At 43.2% G+C, this 24,488-nt stretch overlaps 5 protein-coding genes across 6 annotated transcripts in view; 2 read left to right on the top strand and 3 right to left on the bottom strand.

Moving 5' to 3' along the window:
- Positions 1-978: 978 nt before the first annotated feature.
- Positions 979-4,389, bottom strand: LOC109477448 (phospholipid scramblase 1-like). The gene is made up of 4 exons (XM_019778729.1): positions 4,101-4,389; positions 2,469-2,729; positions 1,890-2,081; positions 979-1,292 (listed from the first exon to the last, which is right to left on the bottom strand). Exons 1-4 carry the CDS (start codon positions 4,305-4,307, stop codon positions 1,098-1,100), a joined length of 855 nt encoding a protein of 284 aa, XP_019634288.1. The 5' UTR covers positions 4,308-4,389; the 3' UTR covers positions 979-1,097.
- Positions 4,390-4,595: 206 nt separating this feature from the next.
- On the top strand, positions 4,596-9,096 carry LOC109477212 (transmembrane protein 168-like). Of its 2 annotated transcripts, XM_019778281.1 has the most exons (6): positions 4,596-4,752; positions 5,127-6,491; positions 6,820-7,094; positions 7,537-7,566; positions 8,311-8,435; positions 8,565-9,096. In XM_019778281.1, the coding sequence occupies exons 2-6, from the start codon at positions 5,218-5,220 to the stop codon at positions 8,997-8,999; spliced, it is 2,139 nt and encodes a 712-aa protein (XP_019633840.1). In that variant the 5' UTR covers positions 4,596-4,752; positions 5,127-5,217; the 3' UTR covers positions 9,000-9,096. The 2 variants fall into 2 exon arrangements, with proteins under 2 accessions (XP_019633840.1, XP_019633841.1); XM_019778282.1 differs by lacking the exon at positions 7,537-7,566 and having other exon boundaries at positions 4,597-4,752.
- Positions 9,097-9,268: 172 nt separating this feature from the next.
- LOC109477243 lies at positions 9,269-16,318 on the bottom strand. Its single transcript, XM_019778324.1, has 14 exons — positions 15,786-16,318; positions 14,767-14,859; positions 14,443-14,550; positions 14,190-14,274; positions 14,002-14,063; positions 13,756-13,809; positions 13,472-13,558; positions 13,000-13,053; positions 12,348-12,430; positions 11,980-12,101; positions 11,349-11,540; positions 10,793-11,007; positions 10,271-10,317; positions 9,269-9,993 (listed from the first exon to the last, which is right to left on the bottom strand). The coding sequence occupies exons 1-14, from the start codon at positions 15,882-15,884 to the stop codon at positions 9,921-9,923; spliced, it is 1,374 nt and encodes a 457-aa protein (XP_019633883.1). The 5' UTR covers positions 15,885-16,318; the 3' UTR covers positions 9,269-9,920.
- Positions 16,319-16,620: 302 nt separating this feature from the next.
- On the bottom strand, positions 16,621-20,850 carry LOC109477215 (thiamine transporter 2-like). The gene is made up of 6 exons (XM_019778287.1): positions 20,755-20,850; positions 19,242-20,265; positions 18,744-18,840; positions 18,115-18,307; positions 17,846-17,987; positions 16,621-17,142 (listed from the first exon to the last, which is right to left on the bottom strand). Exons 2-6 carry the CDS (start codon positions 20,220-20,222, stop codon positions 17,008-17,010), a joined length of 1,548 nt encoding a protein of 515 aa, XP_019633846.1. The 5' UTR covers positions 20,223-20,265; positions 20,755-20,850; the 3' UTR covers positions 16,621-17,007.
- Positions 20,851-21,945: 1,095 nt separating this feature from the next.
- Positions 21,946-24,488, top strand: part of LOC109477219 — an 8,844-nt gene continuing 6,301 nt past the window's right edge. Inside the window, exon 1 of the mRNA XM_019778294.1 lies at positions 21,946-21,986. The gene's annotated coding sequence lies outside the window, so the exon portion shown is untranslated. The remainder of the gene's footprint in view (positions 21,987-24,488) is intronic.

The following is a 24,488-nucleotide window of genomic DNA, read 5'->3' as shown; positions in this document are numbered from 1 at the left end:
ATTTCAACAAGGATATATCCTGCAAAATACCCGTTCTCAAGTGGTATAGTCTCAAAAAAGCACCCTGCGGGCTTCAACTGTACTGCAGCTTCTTTACTTTTTATCATGCAGCCCCTGTGGCATCCAACGTATGAGATAGAGACAACAAAAATACAGAAAGTTTATTGCATACAAACACAAACCTGTTTTGTTTTCGAAGGCATCCACAGGTCGCGGCAATGGTGAAATCTGGTGGCATACAGACACCACACTTGTTCATGTCTACTTTGAAATGTAACTTTGAGCCACAGTGGTGTAACTTGAATGGATAGATGGATGGATGGATGGACGGATGGATGGATGGACAGATGGATGGATATAGATGGATGGACGAATGGACAGATGGATGGATGGATAGATGGGTGTATAGATGGGTGGATACAATGGATGGATGGATGGATGGATATGGATGGATGCGCTAGCTTTGACAAATGAAACACCACGTGTTCATCTTCCACCAAAACACTTTCTTTATTACGCATTGTCTGAAATTGTTGCAGAGCTCCTTGACTTAGAAGATTATACTATATCTGACACAATGGAACGTATGGTAGCAGTATCAATGCTATTTTCAAGTTAGCTACAATGACATGTATCGTTACAGCTGCAATACAAAAACTGCTGAATAATAGAAATCGAGACATCGTAAAGTTTGCTAATAAATTTTCAAGTTAGCTACAACGACATGTACAGCTGCAATACATGCAAAAACGTCTGAATAATAGAAATCGAAAGATCGTTAAGTTTGCTAATAAATTTACCTTGTCTTATATTGTGCTTCTTGTGACTTAATAATGTATCCGACAAGCTGTCAGTCAAAGCCCATTGTAGTTAGAATGAATATACATGTAACGTTATGTAGTTGCTATATAGTCAGCCAACAGAGCTACACTGGCAAAACTTCAAGTGTAGTACACCATAGATGAACATCAAAATTGAGTCTCTGCCTACGCTTGTTTAGTTAATTACTAAAAAACAACTACTCTTAGTACTTCCTGAAGTTAGACAGTGAACGTATCCTTTAGTAATACGTAACTTACACCAAACAAGCAAGGGTTCTAAAACAGAATGGACGACCTCTGCTCATCGTCTCCGACTTGCTCGAAGAACATGAAGTCGATGAGGAAGAGCGCCCCCAGCAGCGTGGCCTTGACTTTGACGTCCAGGTCCATGGGGAACTGGATGCCGAGGTTGTCGGCGTCGGTGAAGGCCTCCTTCAGCAGCCCGCTCCACTGTTTGGAGATCTTCCCCACCTGCGGACATGCAGCATATTTCACATACTACCGACATTTGAGAATATGAGATCTAGAAATGACAACATGATTCTGCCGAAGTTACAACCAACAGGATAGCATACCATCCTGTCCGCTCTGATAATCGCTACCCATCAAGTAGCCACTATGGTGGGTAGCGACTATCGGAGTGGACGTAAACTAACCAGGATCGTACCCAGGCTAGAGACATGAGGGCTAGGGAAACCATTGGTATTTTCTTTATATAACAAAGATAATACTAAAAATGATAATAATAAAACTAAATGAGGGGATGTCCGAAGAACAAGTCTAAGCAAGGAATGAAAGGCAAATGGAATACCGAATGGAAGCAGATTGATCTTGTAAAAAAATCGCCCGCGTATACACTTCAGTCAATCCTTGGTCAACCTATGATTATGTACTAAGCTTGATTTCAATGGTCTAGAACAGTACGTGATGGCTAGTGCTCAAAATGGTATCTAAAGGGAAACTATCAATCAAAATGACACTGAAACTTGTTCAGTATACGTCAGTTAGTTACTTTCCCTCCCTCATACTAAAACCTTTAGTAAAAGATATAAACGTGTGAGCATGTACCTTCTGGTCCCCATCGGCCGACAGAACCTTGAACTCCACATCTCCGCAGAACGAGCAGCTGAGACACGGGCCTTCAATAGTCAGCACGGTCTGTCCGGAGGCGTCTTCTATCGTGAACATGGGCAGGTACGGATGCCAGCTCTGTTTGACCCAGCCTACGGTGGTGCCGGGTGGGGCCTGGACTTCCAGCTCCTACATGGGATAACAACATGTGAGAGGGTTGATAAAGGCATCAAAAGCAATTTTAGGGCTACAAAATTAAATATGAGGATCTGTCTAACATTATCATTTAGTGCCATTTCGTAGCACGAGTTCACTTTCATTACAGTGCGGCAAGTAAGTCCGACAGTTTCCACTATGAAAATACTTTCTCACTAATGGTGCAAATTCCGTCTTCCTTTGCATAATCAATATAAAACTACTAGTATACGCATAAAAACGCTACCAAAAACATAACCTTCTTGGCAAAGGTAATAAACAATTCTGAACATAAACGAAATCCAGTATATCAAAGAATCTATTATATTTCGTAGGAAACATCCATTTACTTTAATATATTCAGTCGTTTATTTTGCCCACCTGAAGGCAGCACACGGCCCAACAGTTCATACAGCGCAGCGGCCGGCTGAAGTGTATGACTTCCTGCTTGTTGTTGTCGTACACCTTCATCTCAAACGACCGGACGTTCCCACAACACTGGCGGGAGCAGCAGTCGTTCTTCTCCGCCGCGAAGTACACCTTCTGTCCCATGGCGTTCTTGATCTTGTACTTGTTGTTTCCTTCTATGCCGATAAAAGCTTCCAGAAGCTCAACTTGTTGTTTCACCAACAACTGATCGATCTGGAGTGAAGATTTTAACATACATTCTTATACCATGAACATTGGACAAGGAAATGTACAGACGATATTTCGTAATTTGCTGAAGAATAGATAAATCCTCAGATATTTATGAGCACCTCTCCGTGGCACGATACAAAAATACAGGTAAATAAACAAGACAGGCAATAAAAGCATTGCAATGGCAACGATTCAATGTTTTTTATTGTATGTGGTGTAAAATGAGCATTGTATTGCTAGCTGTTTTTGTTGGTGTGTATTGATAATCATGATGATTGAAAAAAAAAATGATTGTCCCAAAAAAGGGAACTTCCACTTCTAAGAAATCGAGACTGTGAGCACATTGGCCGCGGGCCACACACACAAGGATACAAACATGGCGGTGTTTACAGTCTGGGGTGTTTCCGTGTCACGACTCACGTTTCCCCAAAACTTCTCCTTTCTCTTTTCAAAATTCTTTCGAGCGTTGCGGAGCGAAAATCCAGATGGTACCCAGGCTATCCTTTCACATGTACATATCTGTTAATCTCATCATTTCACATTTCTTGAAGTTAATCTGCCAAACTTGAGCCACATAAAGGTTATATTTATTGTGTGACCCACCGACTCCCAGCCTAGATGAGGCGAGAAAGGTTGGGAGAAGTCGCTAGGCCATTGACTTAACCATTGACTGGCCACGTATGACAAAAGGTTGACATTTAGGCCAATCGGCCACACCCAAATTTAATTACAATGTGCTAGTTTTCATCACGGGACCCGTCCGTCTGCATATATTATACGGTACGATTGACGCAGTCGGACGGGTCTATTGTTGATACATTGTTGCGCAGCCCAAACAAATACTAGTACCCTACAGTAACATCGATGTGTTTATGGATGATACATAGTCGACAGTGTTAACACAAGTCAATGATATCGATTGATAAGTCTCCAATATATATTTTGACTTTTAAGTACACCTGTTACTTGACCCCAGGGGATTGAGGTATACCAGTGTTGTGTTTGGTTTGATGCTCTCTCTTCTGTATATTTTACAAGCATTTCCTGGTAGTTTTGTGTAATCACAATATGAAAGTCACAGTTTTTTGTAAAGTCTTAGCAACTTAAAGAAGCAAAACATTCAAACGCTGCATTGGCAGATGAGTTGACAACCCACTGGTACTTTACTTGCTATCTTTACAAGGACATTCTTGGCTATAATGATAAGAGAACAGTGGCCTCTCTTAGATCAAAATATAACTGTCATGGCTTTAAGAAGTAACAAGTTCCTGTACCAAGTCAACAAATTACTGGTGCAAAAATTGATGTATGCGTTCTTATGAAAGTAAATATTCACGACTTCAACAGTGTAACATTCCACCCGTTCCACCCTACCTGTGCGAGGTACTCCAGGCCCGGCGGACATCCTACTGGTGCTCGGGGGGGCTGCATCCACACCTGCCCCGGCCCAGCCGCCATCTGCGGGGCCGCCATAGCCTGCTGAGGGGGTGGGTAGCCTCCCTGAGGAGGGGGGTACCCTTGTCCCTGAGGGGGGTACCCTCCGTAGCCAGGTTGCTGTGTAACTGGGTAGCCTGACGCCATATTTCTCACCACTACAAGTATCTCTCACCACTTCGTCTAACACACGGAAATGAGAAAAGTGGTTGTATGGGTTTGTAGTTAGCAATGCGAAAGTAGGTGTCGCTTCTTCTTTGACATACTTTTGTCTACCATGCTGTCCAATGAAATTTCAGCAAGGGAGAAAATCCGTCTGATATTGACGTGAAGATTTCCTTTATTTTTGGCACCACCAATAAATAGTTAGAACCAGCCCACGATACAAAACAAGCAATCGCTTTCGCACAATTCCGTCAGCGACATCGCACTTTTGCCTCACAGATAGCAATATACTTTTCGTCGCTAGGAGGCGCTTTGTTGTTTATTATTCGAACCATTCCACCCCTCTACAACACATATGGTACAGTCCACACACCTGATCCAACATGGCGGACTTTCAACAAACATAAAATTTGAACCTCAACGTCTGGTAAGTTTTACCATGATATACCAACTCTTATTTACTTGCACGACGTTGAAATTTTCTACTTGTAACCCTTACCACATTTTAGTCTTCTGTAGTCGGTATAGGGTGTGAGTTCTTGATGAAAAGTGATACGTAACTATCAACTATGGTGTGTGATGATCACATCGTTTTGCTATTTGTATAATAATAAATTTTAAAATATGTAGCTTCTAAACCTCAAGTTAGCAGCAACACTTTTACCCTGTAGTTTTGAAAGATGGCAACACTCCGTAGGGTTTGTAGGGCAGATCGTGAGGTCACACTATTGTCATGTATACTATTGTATTGTTTTTGGGACTGTAACACTAATATTATACACTGTTATTCTATGATCACAGTTTGGATGGAGACACCTTATTGGTCATTGAAGGCGTCATCCAGCAAGATGAAGTTAACACAGTAGAAGAATATCCGTGTATCAAGATATTTATGTACCGGTATCGGTCAATACGGTACTTCTTTAGCCACGCTAGTGCCACACTGATGTTCAGGATGAAGGAAATATCCAAGATGCACTTCAGTGTTCGCTACATCAGCTTCCTGCCCAGTCTGGTTCTCCTGGTGGCCATTTCCCTGGGCCTGTACACGCGATGGGAGGCCACGGAGGAAGTGTTCGTCCTGATGGTCGCCATGGCCGGGCTGTTTGTGTTCGCCATCGCCGCGGCCTTACACTACTACTTCAGCATGGAGTACTTCAGCGAGAGCCTGGCGCACCTGTGGTTCGGCTGCCTGCTGGGCATGATGGCGTTCACGGAAAACGAGACCTTCCGTTACGACGAGAAGGAAGAAGTGATGAACATCTTACTGATGACGAGCGTCGGACTGTCTCTGTTCTGGGCAATGGTGGAGAGAACTTGTAACTACATCAAATACACCTCCAAACTTCTCACCAACAGTGAGCTGATGGAAACAGCCGGGTTTGCCACAGCCACGATATTACTGGGACAGAAGTGGGCAGACGTGTGTTTCCTTTCCGTTGCCTTTGCTCTGGGGCTTATCGCCATGCGGAAAAAGGCTCTCCTCGCTGTCCCACACTTCAGTGTTTTCCTGGCACTGTCTGTAGCCATATTCTTCCCAGCACTCAAAAAGACCATCAATCCGTACGCGGCGTCGTGTTTCGCTGGTCGTCTCTGCATAGCACCGCTATTGGACATCTACTTTTCCAACCTCACCACTGTAGAAAGATGGCAGTGGTACATATTCCAAAGTAAACACGTTAAAAGATTGGTGATCTTAATCACCGTGGTAGTAGACGTCACTTTTATGGTGTTCTCCGGGATGATTGTCCAGCGCTTCCAGGAGCTGTTTTTCGTCATTCCTGGCTTCATCATTTTCGGAATCCTCTGGGTCTGCTTCCACATCGTCTTCATCGTGACCTGCTGGGTTTTCTCACGTAAACTGAATGAATGCGTACTGGTGTACAAAGCGTACGGTGAAGATACCAAGAACATGACGCGTATCATGGCCTCTAAGGGAGTACGCCACTTCAGCCAGATATCGGAAAGACTGGCACTCTGTACAATATTCAGCACGTGGATGCTCGCTGCCGTCTCGTGGCAGGCGACAAACACCATGTTCTTTGCCTTCTTGTTCATCGTTCTGCCCGTGGAGGTCACCATTCATGGACTCCTACATGACCTCGGGAAGAGTGTTGGGGGCACGTGTATCGGATATGCAATGGTGGCTCCATCCAACTCCTACAGGTGAGATGTCAACAAATATAGGTTTGTATTGTCAGGTTATCTTATTGTTACTTGTCACACTAATTTAGTTTTTTGGTTTTGATGTGTGAGCATGTGTGTGTGTGAGTATGGACAATACCACTGTCAGCATGGGGGTGTCATCAGCCTATATTACCTTGTACCTTGGTCCCTTAACCCAGGTCAGCAACTAAGTATGCAAAATTTCATTGAGTGAATTCAGGAAATACACAATCCACAATGTAATGTTATATACTTCAGTAACTGCAGAAAATTGTTAGCTGAGTGTGTTTTGATGAATATTTAGTCTGGTGCTTGTACATTTATACAGTCCTGAGGGGGAGGTTATCCTTCTACCCTCCAACGCCCTGCAAGAATACATGAGCCAGTCCACAGACATCCTGAACAGCATGCAGCGCTTCTTCACGCAGCATCTCGTGGAGACATTCGGCTGCGACTACTCCACCAGCGGACTGACCCTGGAGTCCGTGGAGTCAAAACTCAAGGCTCTGTTTGAGCGGCACACCCCCGACGGGCCCCGCTTTGACTCATACGTGGTGTACTACAGTGGACACATGCACCCGGGCGGTGACCTGGCACTGTCAGGTAAATACAAGTACTCACAACTTTGGAGTTTTTTTTGGTGTGATACCATAAGCCTGATAGTAAATAACATGGATGGGTCTTAAATGATATTTGGTATCACTATGTTTGTAGGTCTTGTTGACAAAATGAAGAAATATCAAATTGTGGACCCCCAAGCATGAACAGATATAAATTATGCACCAATTTGTGTAATCAGTTTCATACTTGCTGCATTTGGAAATTAAGTGACAGCAAATCAGGACCTCATTTGCATAATTGATAAGGAAATACTAGAATAGCCTGTTTTGTTTACAAACGACTGTCAATTGCTTTATCTTATACCTAGGAATATAAGAGTTTTTTTATAGACTTCAGCTAGGGTGAAGGTACTTTGTCCCATGGGTGATTTGCAAGTGTACAAATCCTGTATATGCTAAGTTATTTCCTTCCTCCTTGCTACCAGGTCTTAAGACAGCAGGTGACACCATGCCAGGTTGGTTGGAGTGCACTGTGTTCAATGTTATGTTGGGTCTTAACTGGTTTGTTTGGTCATGGTGTGGTGCCTTTCTGTGGCTAATACATGTATGTTTAATTTCATGTTTCCTTAAGGGAGTGGTCTACAGGTTACATTCAAGAGTGTTCATACTAATCAGAGATTGGCTACATGAGTTTAGAAATGGTGGTTCCTTGGTGGTCAATGTACGCACTATTTAAACTACAGATCGTGAATAACTTCCCATTTGCACATGTGAAAATTGCGATCAAAATTCACTGTACAAAATGTGATTAAAAGCTGTGCATTTCTCAAAATGCACACTGTTGAGAATACAGTCCCAAACGTGGCCAAGTTTGGATCTCCCTCATCCACCCACTGGGGTTGACTTTCTTATCCAGATGGCCTCCTTGATCCAACGGATTCGTCTTGTTGTCTTCTCCGTCTAAATTACCTTGGCCTCCTCCAAACCCCAGTGATGAACTAGGACGAGGGCAGTTACAAACTTAGTCACATTTGGGACTGTGTTATTGGCTCAAAAGTACCACCAACATCGGCTTGTATAGCGGCAAGAAGCAATACCTCAGTCAGAAGCTCTCAGGAAGGGGTCTGAGGTATCGAAATGTAAAGCAGGTGAGAGTCTATACCGGTTATGTAAAAAGAAAACCCCAATATCCCATGTTTTACCAACCAGATGAAATCACTTTTGGTTAGCTATGGAGTAACACTCTGCTGTGTTTCCAGGGACAGCGTCATTAAAGCTGGACACCCTGCTGGAGTGGTGGAGGGAGACTAACACTAACAGCAGTGCTGGCTCTCGTCTCATCATCATCCTGGACACCAACAACAGTCAACACTGGGTCCGACAGGTTGGTTGGTTTGTTTCATTAAGTTTAAATAGCCACACTATTCTTCCTGGAGTTGTAGTGAATTACCATGGCTGGACCATCATAGATGGGGGCATACCCTTACCCTTTTTCAAAACCCTGTGTTCCCAGGTCAGGAGGTTGGATGGTGTTTATGTAGCCATCCAGTCCTACCAGCAGAGTCGGACTGATGACCCAGAGAATGCCACCCAGGCTGGGGAGTTCACCAAGGAGTGGGTGGCGTACAACTGTAGTGACGACATCGGGATCAACTGGGGCGCGGAGGGCAGGACACTGAGAGCCGTGTACGCTGTGTCGCGGTGCTGGACAGATTTTCACTTCCATTCGCCGTCTGAGGATGACGTGGCGCAGCACTGGGAGAGCCACTTCCCGCGGGTGACACGGCCGCTGGTCAGGGTCGCCACATGGTGCCAGGGTGGGGAGGTGGAGCTGCTCTGCTGCTGTGACTGGCTCTTCAAGTGTTTGAAGAGGAAGAAAATGCAGTGGCTGCCTCCAGTAATACTCAACACAGGTCACGGCTTTAAGCTGGTCAGGACAAAAACTTGATCTCAGGAGGGATGACCTGAAACTCTGACTGTGTCTGACTGCTTGTAGTTCTTACTTTAGATATTGCAAAAGTTGTCCAAAGGTGACAGTGACAGGACTTGTGATATGGTCTCACTTAGCCATAACTAGTCTGCAGATTTTGAATGATTTTTGAAAGTAACCAGTCTTAAACACTGTCAGGCAAATTGTTCCAGTAACAAATTACCTGACCAAGGCTCACCCTGCAAGCTTTCTTTCAAATATTGTTATGTATTTGCATTTGTATTCTTTATTTTGCACATAATAAAAATCAATACAAAGTAAAATACACAAGAAGACTGTGCTTGGGGACCAATTTGGTCTACCAATATTTGAGGTCTTCCCCATACAACTAATTAAAAAAAAGCAAGCAAGTAAAAAAGTGTAAAAAAATGATAAGACAAAAACTTTATTTTTCAGTAGCTCTGATTCATACTTTAGTACAGTGTAAAAGACATGTGTATAATATACTTCAAAACAACAAACAATGCATATCAACTCAAATTGGGACATGTGGTGATAGGAGGAAGGTGTTTACAGAATCGTCCTATTATGACAGGCATCTATAATTCTTTCAAAACACCCTTATTCCCTGTTGAACCTATTATTCCAAATTTGATGAAGTTTTCACTGAAGCTGCCTTTCCACAAATGATAGTACAGTGTACTGTATCATGGTACATTTTTGTGCCTAAACTTTCTCTTGAGACACTCACATAATTTGCAAAGTGCATGCAGTTCTGATATAAAGTTATGCAATGTACATTACATCAGTGTACAAATGTAAACAAAACAAATCCTATGGCTTGAGTGAAAAGCTTGTTTTCTGTGGTAGCACCAAACAAATTCAGTCACCCTGTGAATTTTTATTCCTTTCCTGCTAATCTGGAGTCATAAACTCTTGTTATACTTTGAATACTGGAGCAGTTTTTCTTCTCTGAGTCTCTGTGGTTGGAAGTTTGTCTCCTTTCCATGGCCTAGTGATAAAAAAAGCATAAATGAATAAATACCAGTAAATCTTAGGTTTTAAACTCCAGGCATATAGGTATGGTTTGTGTTAACATCATCTGGCTATCAAAATATTCTAATGACAAACAGCCCTCCCCATTGTAAGCAGACCATGCCCCATGCTACTACAAAGTAGTACAAACACATTCATACAATCCTCCTTGATACTTTCTTTCTGCATTCATAAATCCTGTAACCAGAATGCTAGTAGATAGGAAAAGTTACCCCCAAAATGCATGTACTTACTTGTAGTACATTCTCGGCATGTTTTCCAGGTTAACGTCTTCAAACACCTGCAGAGGGCAGAAGAAAACTTCTCGTTATGAACAGTACCAACCTGGAAGGGTATAAAGAACTAGCAGAGTCATAGGCTAGCATGAGGACTAATTACCAGGGATTATGTGAGTGTTCAATTAAAAAAAAAAAATTGAGAAAGCAAATGTGAACACGAGGAGACCCCACACGTCCATGAAATTGTCAGATCTTGTCAATTTTTATGTCGAAATATCGAAACCATAGCACGTTCAGGACAAAACATACAAAATGGGACGTTTGGCTGTAGTACCAAGAAAACCCTCTAGGATATGTATACCGATTGCCATCACAATCTAGCATGGCCAAGTTATGTTGACCACAAATTTGCGAAACACATACACATACAGACAGGCCCAAAACAATACCTTCCTTTTTCCTGAAGGTAATACACATGCGTTATACTAAACTTATAGACAGAAATGGAAGCCTACAGAAGATGAGGTTTAATGTAACCTTGATAGTTTCTGCTGATGCGCCACTAGGAGCAGCTAGACCGGTTGCCATGGGCGTGGCTCCCTTGGTGAAGGGCGTGGCAGTTTGGGCTCTGTGTCGAACTTGTGCGGCTGCGGCTGGATGTACAGGTTTGATAATGCCAGACATCATCGGCTGTGCACTCTGAGACCGCCTATCACCCGTCAGCGCTCGGATGTGACCAGAGATGGGATCCGCTGGGTTAAAACACATCTCATTTAGATAATTGGTCAAATAACATCGCAGGTCTGCGTATTCAAGTTTTTGATTGATACCTTTTCAATATTCCCGAAAATAGTTTCATCAGGTTGGGATTCCCTTTTACACAACCAATATTATCTCACCTTGCCTCGAGAAGCAGAACTCCAGTCAGAAGCTATGAGGAAGGTGTCTGATAGACAGTGCTGGTTGTGTAAAAGAAAATCCCTATTTTTCCTACCTATTCAATATCACATATTTTACAGAGATTTTCCAGCAGGTCAGGATTACTCCTTCCCCCTTCACATAAATCAAATGACATTTTAAATGTTTCCCTCACCTGTTTGCTGGACGGAGTGTGCCCTGATGGCCATGCCGTACTGCCAGCGCCTCACAGCGGACTCTGTGCTCCTCTGCAGTCTGCTGGGCGTGCCGCACCGGAAGGGCGGTCTGGCGGGCCTGCTGGTGTCTGCGGAGGGTGTGCCGGGGGAGGACAGCTGTGTGGCTGCAGGGACAGAGCCTGATGACCAGGCTAGAACCAAAGAAAACCTTAGTAATGTGACAAGAAAGTTTTCCTGTCCTAGCATAGATGTATGACACTAGATGTTTTGATACATAAATGGTTGGAAGAAATTATCATCATTGCGTATACAATAGACGACAATGGGAAATGTTTATTACTTGCAAACGTTAACGTTAAAAAAGTCTTTTTTGGAGAGACTCAACAACTCTCCTCAGTCCTCAACAATGAATACCTACTTTCGAAATACCTTCTAAAAGGTTATCATGGGAGTACATGGCCATTTCTTCCAAAGCAGTGGACTTGCAAATCGGCAAGGTGTCCCTAAACGTAATCTCCAAGCAGATTCTGTGGGGCAAAGGGAGATCTGTATCGGCAGCCTGTATCAATTGGCCTCCTGTAACCATTGGCTGCCCCAAAGATTACCTAAACATTCCGTGTTGCGCCTTACCTGCGGCAGGGCGCCCCGGTGGACTATGTGGTCTGTCCGTCTGTGTTTGTCTGTAGCTGTGCGCCTCTGACAGCAGGCTGATGGTAGACACGGTGTGGGGGACGTTTAGGGAGAACAGAAACCTGAGAACAGGAAACATCACGTTAGCAAACAGAGTAGAGGTAATCTTAGTGAGAGAATATAATTCTTCTTTCTCTAAACAAATACACAAACTCTTGTATCAGGAAAGTCATCTTCAACTCTTGCACTTTTCAACGCACGGGTCAGAATTGCTATCTTACGTTCGGATTCAACTAAAATATTTCACTTTTGGTGTGAAATGTTACACGTTCTCTTACTCGGGCATTATCTTTCTGGATAAAACATACCTGTTGTAAAAGTCGATGATTTTGGGACTGTCGAAGTCCTTCACATCAAGATACAGATTTGTGTGCGGATTCATCTCAAGAGCCTGGGGAGAGAGGCGAGCCAGTCGGTAAGTCGGCGGTGCAAACATTACCTCTACAGAATGGGTAGAACTGTCAGGCGTAGGTTATATACTACACTACGATGAGTTACCCTCAGAGAAATACAAAAAATATTACCTATAAATCTGACAACATTGAGGCAAAGTTAACTTTCACGGCAAAAGAGATAACTGTTAGATGATGATTAGAAGGAAAGTTCTCTATCTAGCTAGGTTCAGATGTAGCAGACCGTGCAACCAAGGAGGTCCGTATCTTAACCTCTTGGTGCAACGATGACTTCAACTGCCGAGGAGAAATATTTACAAGTCGAAGCCAAAAAAAAAAACATGTTAAAAAGTTTACGAAAGTCAGTCCGTCATGACAGATCAAGCAAATAACAAACACTCATGGCAACCACAGACATCTGTCTGTCACTGAAAATCACGTCACACGGGTCAAATGATTGGTTGCAGGATTAGTAGTAAATCATCTGGCGTCTCTGCACACTTGATTATTGCAGTAATTAAAGCGAACACATCATCACGGAGCACCTCAATCTCCACATTACACATACTTTCACATGATCCTTGTTGATAACCGTTTGGCTGACCTCTGGAACGTCTATTATCTAGATAATCAGGGAGGGGTGGGATGGGAGGGGAGGGGAGGGGCGAGGAGATAATGGCATGCAAGTACGTAGGTAAGTGATGGAAGAAATGGAGTTAAGTATTGACACATAAAGCGGCAATACAACTTACAAGACTATAATATAAATCTATAACAATGGACTTAAACATAAAGTAGAGTGGGTGCCAAAATGTTTTTTTGAGAAATGGTTGGGGTTATAATGATGTTAAGTGACTACAGATCTTCAAAGTAAAGCGATGAAATGTGCACGGAATACATAACACAGTAAAACGTGCAGTTTCGGGATTTCGTCACTTCCGATTGTATCATTAGGGCTATGCAGATGATATTCTAGGAAGAAAATCATACTTTCTTGGCGTTATTAATTGTTTTATTGTAGTAATACTGAGTGTACCTACCATTGGTCGGTCTATCGTACCCCTCAGGATCAATGCGCATGCGTGACGAGGGTTTCGCTTGAGCGCTGTGCTCAAATCCTGTATTGCCTATACAAAAAACAACAGCAACATATATGTTAAAAACACCGTTCGGAACAGAGTTTCAATTAGTCTAGGATTTAATCTATTCTCATAACGCTTTTTATTGTCATAATAGATATTTGGGAATCAAACTCTTTATTTTCGTATAGAAATTCCTTAAATTTTTAATTGATAGAAAGATAGCTAACATTAACATTTCTTACCATTTTCTCCTCATTGAATGTCATCCATGTTAGAGCCCTGATACAGTACACATCCTGTTGGACACATTAAAATGGTACAAATTAAGGTTTCGCCATGAAAACGATCATCAGACAACAGACAAGGTTCCAAAAATACAGCGGCGACGATCTTCTTGGTTCTAACGAGTGGTAGGATGGCAAATAATATAACAGTATATAAATTTGAAATGTTAGCGTAATTAGTAAACATATAAAAACATAACCTACCGGGTTCACATTGTCTAGCACCACTGCCTTTTCTGCATCCCTGAGTGCGTTTTTCCTGTCTCCTGTGTAATGCAAAGTCACAATATGACATGAACAGACATCTAGGGTTTTCGAAATGACAAATATTATAGAAATTTACCACAGAGAGAATGTGCACTTGGCACATATTGCCGTTAAACTTTACTTACCACATTTTGCATAAGCGAAGGCCCTCTTGGCAAAAAGTGGCGTCATCAGACAAGAGTTGGAGTGACACCCCGCCAAGCAGCCATTCTGTTGGAAAAGGTAAAAACACGTCTTTCTTAAACTTTTAATTTCTTCACACGTGAAAAACGGAGGAAACGTCCAATTCATCTATGTATCTATGTATCCATCGATCGATAGATAGATAGATATATGAACGCCCAATATGTGTGCATATTTAGGTTTGTTCTAACATACCTTCGGTATGCTGACGACCTTAATAGCTTTGGTGTATTGCTTGATAGCCTCGCGGTGACGACCCAGGTTCTGTAGCGCCAATCCAAGATGGTAGTACAACTCGTACAGCTGTGGAGAGACAGAGATATCACGGTATTGGTACCAATATTGCTAGAACAACAACAATTTAAGTATCCTGGTAGTAGATGGCATACGAAAATGACCAGACAAATAATAGAAGATTTGAAAACACAGAAAAACATGTATAAACAGCTGATCACAAGGCAAGCGACGTGCTTAGCCAGCCAGAATCAATAATGTACCAGCTCACACAAGAAGACGTACCAACATGATATGTTTACTGGCGGGCGGTTCGTATCCTTCCGGTAAGTTCCGACGGCACACCAGTTTTAACAGGTGGTTGTAGTTTTCTACTACCTGTTGAAAAAATGAGAGCTTGTAAAAACCATGAGGAAATACGAGGATTCTCTTTCCTTTCAATCCTTTTTTGTCCCCAAACCAATCCTTTCTATATTTGCCAGCAGCTGCCACCACAAGCCATAATTTGCCCTGGAATCCATGCAGTAACAGTAACAGTATCCAGACGGCCAGTGAGTTTTAGCGGCCGCGGTAATCTGGATTCCAAGGTAGCCATAAATAGAGGCAATACTTACAAGGCTTAGCCTGTCAATAGGGTAGAAAAAAAATCTTATTATACTGTCAATAGCGAAAAAATTCTTGTTGCCTGTCAATAGCTTTGCGTCAACGCCCGGCAATTGTCGTAGATTGACGTATATACAGAAGTATTTTGTTGTTGCTGTGCGTGGCAGGATACCCAACCTTCTAATTAAAAAACCTGACAACATCCTAAGACGGGAGAATACAATTTACTATTTTCGGTATTCGTTGATACATTGAACTTATAATATTATATGGTGACATGAATGGTGGATTCTTGAAGATACATGTAACGTTATACGTGCCTGAGTGTGTAGTGTATACCATCGCTGGACCGTTATGTGCAAGCATGGCTACTTCGTTTGGAACGAGGGGATTAAAAACCCAGGAGAAAGCTGTAAGTGTAACGTTCCATTGCAAATGTCAAATGCCGTAACCCCATTAGTTTACATAGAAGCCTATTACTATGTCGTTTTCCAGCATCTGAAACTGAGATGTTAGTGTCATGAAAAGTAGAAACTAAATCTTGTTTCCGTGTGAAAGATATTATCTTTCGCCTACACCAGTTTGGACTGTTGATACCATAACATGCACCACAAATGTGCCGGCAGGCAGGGACTATAGCCACAACATTCTCCGGTTGCGGGCACACAACGAGGTTAACAAACACAAAACATTGTCCCTACCCGCTTCCACCGCTTCGACCTTTCGTTTCTCATGGCTTCCTTCAGAGTGATCTGTGCCTCTTCCTGGATTCGGAGTAGTTTCTGTTCGGCGGTAGGCATGTCTGTGGGCCCTTTCCTCGTGTCCTGACGTTAGTAGAACGGTTCATGATAAGGTGACTCCACAGGCTTGTGTTCTAAAGAGGTAGACTTATTCATAACTCCTCACGTCACCAGTGGCCATGGTAGTGGGTATACAAAGTCCTCCCCCTCCACAATAGGACCGAGTTACCCGATCCCACACGTTAGGTCGGGTTGCCGGTACGTTTCTTACGGTCCACTTGAAGTAAATGGCTCGTCGGACACCAATAGCCGGTACAGTGCGGAAGGTAATCGGGTTAACGGGCTTCACAGTGAGAAAGCTAACGAGATTTGAAGTTCCGTTAGTGCTCGGTGGCTAGCAACCTGCCTGATACCTGTCTTAACAACTGAAAGTCGTGTTTAGCCAGCAAACAGTGTAATCGTAGAGTCGATAGCCTTTCTGCGCTGTTTCTTTGTTACCGTGACAATGTTTGGTTGTTATTTGAACTGTAATCAAGCCTTTCACTGGTGAGTCAAAAGCCCCGATTGAAAGCAGCAAAGCCACCATGCGGGACCAGGAGGAAATGCATAGTCGCTGGTTCTTGGTTGTCAGATCGATTCGCTCGCCTCATATTTTGGCAACGCCTCAAGAACGGAGCCTATTGCATAGTACGTGATCAGTTTAAATATCTAAAAAATTCCGCGAATGCACCCCCTAATAACCTGCTATGGAATCTACGCAACAGGATTTCACACATCAAGACAGCAATTAACCAATGTCAAATCAAAGTTTTATTGCCCCAATTGTAACAGGTATAATGTAAGCCAAAGCACATTCCTGATTTTTCCACTGTACTGTACTACTGTCATGTTCACTGTTTTCACTGTCACTTCTATACCGTCAACTTATCATTACAGTTAATAAACAATTCCTGGACTTCCTTTTTCCCCGCACCTGTCGCCACTGTGAATATATGGTTCCATGAACATGTCCATTTTTCTCAGACCGTGAACTTTTGCTACCGTGAACATAAAGTGAATTACAGTAGCTAAGTACATGACTATAATCTACTTCATCTGGTAGATTTCCTCATCTAGTATATTTTGTTTGTTTTGCCTCCCCGAAATGTCTATTGCACTAGCTGGATGCCTTTGAATATATTCCTTAATTGTCGTCACACGTCGTTGTAACCCAGCAGTTCTTCCAGGTTTGTCGCCATCCTGCTTGTGTACAGGTCACCAGGGACTTCAGCAGATATGCCGCTGCTATGGCACAGAAGTAGCTCCCATACACAGTGTACTGCAGGGGGAGAAAAGGTTCATTATTTGGTTTTAAAAAACTTGCTGTTTGGGATTCTAGTATCATGCAAGATTGTATTCATCTACACTTATGATAATGCCACTAACTGCCACATACTGCCAAATTAAAAAAAAAACACTGTGCCTGTACAGGTGTGTTAGCTCTCATCTTACCTGTGCCTGTACAGGTGTGTTAGGTCTCATCTTACCTGTGCCTGTACAGGTGTGTTAGCTCTCATCTTACCTGTGCCTGTACAGGTGTGTTAGGTCTCATCTTACCTGTGCCTGTACAGGTGTGTTAGGTCTCATCTTACCTGTGCCTGTACAGGTGTGTTAGGTCTCATCTTATCTGTGCCTGTACAGGTGTGTTAGGTCTCATCTTACCTGTGCCTGTACAGGTGTGTTAGGTTTCATCTTACCTGTGCCTGTACAGGTGTGTTAGGTCTCATCTTACCTGTGCCTGTACAGGTGTGTTAGGTCTCATCTTACCTGTGCCTGTACAGGTGTGTTAGGTCTCATCTTACCTGTGCCTGTACAGATGTGTTAGCTCTCATCTTTTCTATCCTTGTACAGGTGTGTTAGGTCTCATCTCACCTGTCCTTGTACAGGTGTGTTAGGTCTCATCTTTTCTATCCTTGTACAGGTGTGTTAGGTCTCATCTTTTCTATCCTTGTACAGGTGTGTTAGGTCTAATCTAATCTTACCTGTGCCTGTACAGGTGTAGCGAGAACTCTCCTATCAACCACCACAGCTGTCAGCAGTGTCTGTAGTGCCAGGGCCACAAACGTGTTCACCCCAAACAGTAGTGCATACAGGGCTTTGTCCAGGCTCTTCGCAACTTCAAACCTGTTGGCAAAAAACACAGAAAGGAAAGTATTAGGTACTGAGATATTTGAAATAAAAGAGGTAGGAATGAAATTGACTGGAAAACCTCTGAAGGACAATGGAATCGGCCAAATCTAGCCCCACCCACGTTGCTATGGTGATGAGTGCCTGGTAGGCTGTTCTGTAGAACACGTAGCAGACGTAGCAGACCCAGATGCTGTCTGTGGTTGCCATGACGAACAGCAGCACGGCCATCCCCAGTGAGACGGACCCCAGCACCGCTTCTCCCACTACTGTCCAGTTCAACTTCACATGGCCCATCAGCAGGGACACAAGCGCACCTAGCAGAAAAAGATAGAGCTGCAGGTCATCAAGTATACATGCATTCCTCTTCAATCACATTAGTTTGATATGTAAATCACAGCTGTAGGATCCATATCCCATTGCAAATACTTGGGACATTTAAGAAGTGGTGGTGCCAAAATATGATGCCTAAAATATGAGTGTCTTTAAAAGCTGGAAAAACAGGTCTTGGTGAAACCTCAAAATGATTAGACTTTGGACCCCCTGGCAGCTTGTTATGGTACTGCAACAGCACTTTTGGTTTAGATATTTCATGCTCTAGACATGCTGGGGTCACAATTTTTTTATGGTATGTAGTTGTGTCATGCTCTGTGTATGTTTGGGTATACCCTAGCAGCTTGTTTATATTGTCCTAAACCTATAATATTGTACGAGGAAAATACTGTCTGCAGAGGTGTAAGTACTAGTAAGTACCTGCCAGCATTGCCGCAGCCTCCACAGCCCCGTTATACACACTGTGCTGACTGGAGGGGCTGATGATGTCCCACAGGTTCTGTACATAATTCCCCACCTGTAGAGGCACACACACCTGTGTAGCAACTTCTTATTTAAGTCTAATACATCTATTATAACTAGAGGTCCACAACCTAAACTCTGGCAAATACATCATGATGCAACCAATCATTTACCTCTTACAAATTTTCTCATAAATTACAAATAAACCTAGGTGACAATTTGCATAAATCATAACGGTCCTGTAGTGATGTTCTACAACAGTAATTGCTATTAGCTTTGCAAGTTTGAGTTTTGAAATAAATGTAAATCATTCAAAATGCATTTTGGTTTGTTATGTAGCAAAAATTTTATATGTTATATTGACATAGGTTTGAACACAGTTTTGGGGACTATGGAGAGAGGATGTCTCCCAGATGTCTTCTGAAGGTTGGTCTATAGTTTAATTTGTGTACTAACCTGGGAATTACCACACTTGGCAAATGCCCACCAGAGTGACCATGTCAGTAGGACCTCTGACCGGTAGGCCTCCCGCAGGCTCAGGCCAAGCTGCCGTAGTGTGGTCAGGCATTCCAACTGACCCCTGCACCGTGGACTTGTTTCAAAATCTGTTGTAAGGGCCTTTGGATGGCAATAGTCTGCAGTTCCCTTGTTGTCAGCTGTGTTATCATCTCTTACAGAGAGAATGACATCATCTTCACTACTCCTTGGTTTGTCTGGAGTTATCAGCTCTTCTGCGCCTCCATGCAGCTCTAATGAGCCATGACAACCATCTGTGATACCATGTTCATCTTGTCCTTCACAAGTCAGTCTTGAACCTTCCAAACTGCCCTTTTCAGTCTTAAGAAGTTCTTCATGGTTCTTCACATCCTTGTGAAAGAACAAACTCTTCCTCGCCGTGGGGAGGGTGAAGCCTAGGATAAACGCTATGCTGACACTTCCTAGAGAAAAACAGTTCAACGCAAAATAATCAACGAGGTTTGCGGAGATCAGCACTTGGGCAGTTACTGCTGCTGCAAACCTACCCACTAAGACGACGCTCCGGTTATAACCGGTCACTCTGCGGTATCTGTCCCGAGGTACGACAGAGTAGATGTAGGAGTAATATCCGATCTCCGCGGCGGTGGACAGACCGTAGGTGACCTGCATGACCTGCATCATGGCGACCCCGTGTCCCCACAACAGGAGAACCCACGTCAGGATGAGAGTGAAACCCTCGAATATGATGACCGGCTTGTATCGTACGTAGTCCGTCAGGAGGAAGATGACCAGTAAGGTGGGGAAATACGTGTACGTCCACACCGGGTAGATCTCATTGGTCACCTGCTCCTCTGTTAAGTTCTTCGTCGGCCCCTTAAGGTAAGGGGTCAAGAACGGCTCTGATGGCCGCAGTTCCTTAAAGAAGCCAAACAGGCAAATAAGTAGTGTTGCTCTCTCCATACTGGTGGCCTTTCACAGATGCAAACTCAGGGATTTGATAGTTCTGTAAGACATGAAACAATTTGGTGTCAATGGAAGTCTATATTACCCTGTGGTCCAAAATAGTATTGTGTCACAACTGTACACAGTAGTTGTTGATCCCAAACGTTGCACCCATATGATGCAATCACTATATAGATAGTAGATTTAGAATGGTTCACCTTCTTCTTTCAAGTTTCTTGCATATGATTGCATCATATATGATCATGTATATTATAAAGATAACACTTGGTGTATTGTCGAAAGTGTTATTATGTATGATGGGACCAAAAAAATCTACGAAATTATAAAGCAAGTCCTTGAAATAAGGGAATTGGAGATAGCAAAACCGTATCTACATCGTTGCCCTCCCTCTACAGCCACTATTCTAGGTATTACTTTATACTTAGCAGCTCACGATTTTATGCTCCTTCAGTTGGTATATCCTTGGTAATACATACGCCACCCATACCCCACACTCATTGTGGACTTAATCTAATATTTGTAGACCTACTTTGTAAGGTACAAAGTCCGGTAAGGCAGGGTCAGGGTCATTAAATACTGCATACTGTAGCGAAACCAAGTCCAAGTCGCAGGATAAATATGCAGGTCATAGGGCGATGGACTAGTCTATTCTGATATGGGGGCTTAGTATATCCTCAACACAGAAAGTTCCGAGACTTACATATAATTCTGAGAGAACCCTGAGATTGTCAAATATCTTGAGATTCTTTTAAAGAATCTTCAGATGTTTTGAGATCACGAGATTCCTTCAAAAACCTTTCCAGAACATCTTTTCTTTATTTTCAACGATGCGTGACGACTCCCGCTGGGGGTTATATGTACGGTAACAGTTTTCCACATCATTATACCAGCTATGTAAGACATGTAAGTATAACCTGAAAACAGTCAGAGAAGCCTTTGTCCAAAGTGCTCTGGATTGTGCAAATTTAATCTGGACACTGTTATGAGCTGAGCTGAGATATTAAACCTGCTTGCCTTTGAATAAATTGAATAAATAAATGAATTGGATTGAAAACATTCATCATGAATGGCTCCATGCATCTGAAGTATATTACTTTCCTGGTACAAACGTGTCCTCTGTACTGTTCTTAGAAGAGATCTTTGATTAACACGTGCACCAGCATTCATTGATCCATCTGCATGCCAAGGGAGACGAGGGCCAGCAAAATTTTTGCCGTCGATTACGAATTACGTTAAAGGTTCGGAGCTGATTACTAGTATGACTTTACGCTTTGCGGCTCGCTAATGTACTATTACGAATTACGTTGATTTTTGTGGAGGCTGCCTAACATACAAATTACGATCGCGAAGACTAAAAAGGCATGATTACGCCTTACTCGGAAGAAGGGCATGCAGGCCCCCTCAGTTAAGGCCCCGGGGATATGACTCAGGAATCGATCTATTGGAATAATCACCGGTAAGTTCTTACATAGTCCGTTGTAACACACACAGTGTGTTTTTAACTACCATTATACTTTTTCCCAAATGCTGAGTGCTATTATTAAAGCAGATAGAGAAAGCAGCATGTACCTTTTCAAGTCTTAAACTTTGGTATGACTCGGTCGGCGATCACCCTACTACTTGACCATTGTACGCAAGGCCGGTCTGTTGCACCTGTAAGCCTGTCCATAAAAGGCGAGAGGTGTATTGTCCAGTTCCGGGAAATCCCCCGTCCAGTGGCGGGAACTGTCCGCCATGACAACCTGGCATGACCGCCGATAGGTAAGTCGCCTCCAAAAGTCGCCGGGTAGATCACTGCAGTAGTTTCAGAAGGACAACTTTCTTGTAACGTTACATGTTAGTTACTATCATTACAGCTCGAACGTACACGAACAATTATGGCACTGCTCTCTTTTGATACAAAACCCGTGATCATGTGAATGCCTTAGGCTGACTGTCTCGGCGTCCGAATAACGCTACATGTGTTACAACAGTACTTTAAAGTCAAAATAGACCAATCGATTTGTACTCACGGGTCTCTCGAAAACAGAGATTACGGAATAAGAACAAATCGTGTGTCGAGGAAAGGTTTGGTGGTCAAGGTGATTATAAATTGGGTGGGAGGGGGGCACCCGTAGTGAGGCCAGGATTTAACGTTAATTCCTAAACCGGTTCTAACGAAAAATCACAATTGAGTACCCAAGTACATTATCAGTAAGGTAAGGATATACCTGCACAGTATTGGGAACGTTTCAGTGAAACGGGCGAAACCGGGCCAGATAAGAGTAAGGTCCGCACCTAAAGTTTATGAAAGATTGAGACCGTGAGTTTTACACTTACATTGAGCAAGAAGACGGGGCATGGGGAAAAACACAGGTGCATGTTTTAACACCCATTGAACGGGGAACTTGTACACTGGATCTGCCGTGTCGACGTCGGAGACTGCATACGGAGATATGATAATACATGTAGTTCGCCCATATACCTGTGTACGTGCTGCCTTTGTAAAGCCTGCTATTGATATCATGTTTCCCTAACCTTAAGTAAATAGACTCTAAGTGACCCCTGTGCAGGAGCAAGGTGCACAGTGGTAGGAACAAGGAACCGGGGAGAGTTTTTGGGGGACCTGTCAGTGAAGGAGATATGGTCGTCAACAGTTACAACTGGTGCAAATTATTTTTTGTCGATTTTCCTCCTTCTATGGTTGCATTTTGTGACGATGCCCCTACTACATAACAGCGTTTTTACTCACTTTTTTTGCCTCCCATTAATCTAAATGGTTCGTCCCAAAGAATGGTATGTGTATGGGTGGGCGACTGGGTAAGAAGGTTGACGCTAGGACGAACCCGGTACGTGACAACATGCCCTTACAGCGTCATACCTCAATGACTTGAAATCAACTCTTGTTTATACTTGCTCAACCAGGACAGAAGGAAGACCACTGTGCTCTTGCTGTGTTGGAGTCCAAGCTGGTTTCGTACTACCTGTTCCGTCTGCACTTACAACCCGCCATAAATCGGTGGGCGTCGCTGCTAGCTGAAGACGCAGGCGTGGCAATGGCGGAGCCTGACACAGGCTTGACCTCTGCACACCGGCACCCTGGTAGGGCGGAGGCACCACAGAGGAGACAGTCATACAATTTTAGTGACAACTTCAACGTGTTAAGTTACGGCACCTACCGCAAAATTGCCCTGATGCTGGGGGACGAGAGAACAGTGGAAAACTGGACCGGGCTTGCCCACAGACTTGGCTCCGGCACTATGGACGACATTTCAAACTTCCGGGTTCAAGCCCAAGCATTGAATGAAGTTCCGGCTATGTTGCTACTTGAAGAATGGAGTAGAAAACCAGGGGCTACAATCCAAGTCATCGTGGACGCCTTGACAGAAATGGAGAGACCAGACGTCTTGAAGATTGTAGAAGACGCGATGGAAGGTATGTCCCGTTTAGCAAGTACTACCAAGGATTGGGCAAGGTCAGGGGTGGGAAAGAATTCATACGAATTTTACGGAATACATACGAATTTTACGGAATTCATACGAATTTTACGGAATACATACGATCCACTACTCGGAAACATACGAATTTTACGGAATACATACGATCCATTACCAGAAACATACGATCCTTACTAATATTTGGTGACCTGCGCCTGGATCACGTGACCTCCGCGGCAAATTCAAGATGTCGGACTCTACTCTAGCGAAGGATTGTGTATTTTCATTTCTTCATAAAATATCTTGGTTTTTAAGGACTTCAAGGGCTTATCCCGTCCTGCTAAACACCAGGAACCTCAACCTGCACTTATGTGGGCTTTCTTGGCGACATTTTAGTCTGTATTTTAAGCCAAATAGCAGGGCGAGACTGAGACTCGGTGATACAGGCGCCGGTCACCAAATTAGTAAGGATCGTATGTTTCCGTGTAATGGATCGTATGTATTCCGTAAGGATCGTATGTTTCTGGTAATGGATCGTATGTATTCCGTAAAATTCGTATGTTTTCGAGTAGTGGATCGTATGTATCCCGTAAAATTCGTATGAATTCTGTAAAATTCGTATGTATTCCGTAAAATTCGTATGAATTCTTTCCCACCCCTGAAGGTGGTTTTTACTACCAAGAATTAGGCAAGGTGGTTTTTACTACCAGGAATTGGGCAACGTGGTTTTCATGACGTCAAGTTGAATAAGAAGCTAGCTACAATACGTATTTGTTCTTCTCGGTCCTTGAAGAAGCAAGGTAATGAAGCCACTGGACTTTTGGCACGTGTTCCCTTGGCTAATGAA

Source organism: Branchiostoma belcheri, unplaced genomic scaffold (assembly GCF_001625305.1).
Source record: "Branchiostoma belcheri isolate BF01 breed outbred unplaced genomic scaffold, Haploidv18h27 scaffold4, whole genome shotgun sequence".
NCBI classification, from domain to species: domain Eukaryota; kingdom Metazoa; phylum Chordata; class Leptocardii; order Amphioxiformes; family Branchiostomatidae; genus Branchiostoma; species Branchiostoma belcheri.
The sequence above is the reverse complement of the archived record's forward strand: the minus strand, read 5'-3'. Positions and strand labels throughout refer to the sequence as shown.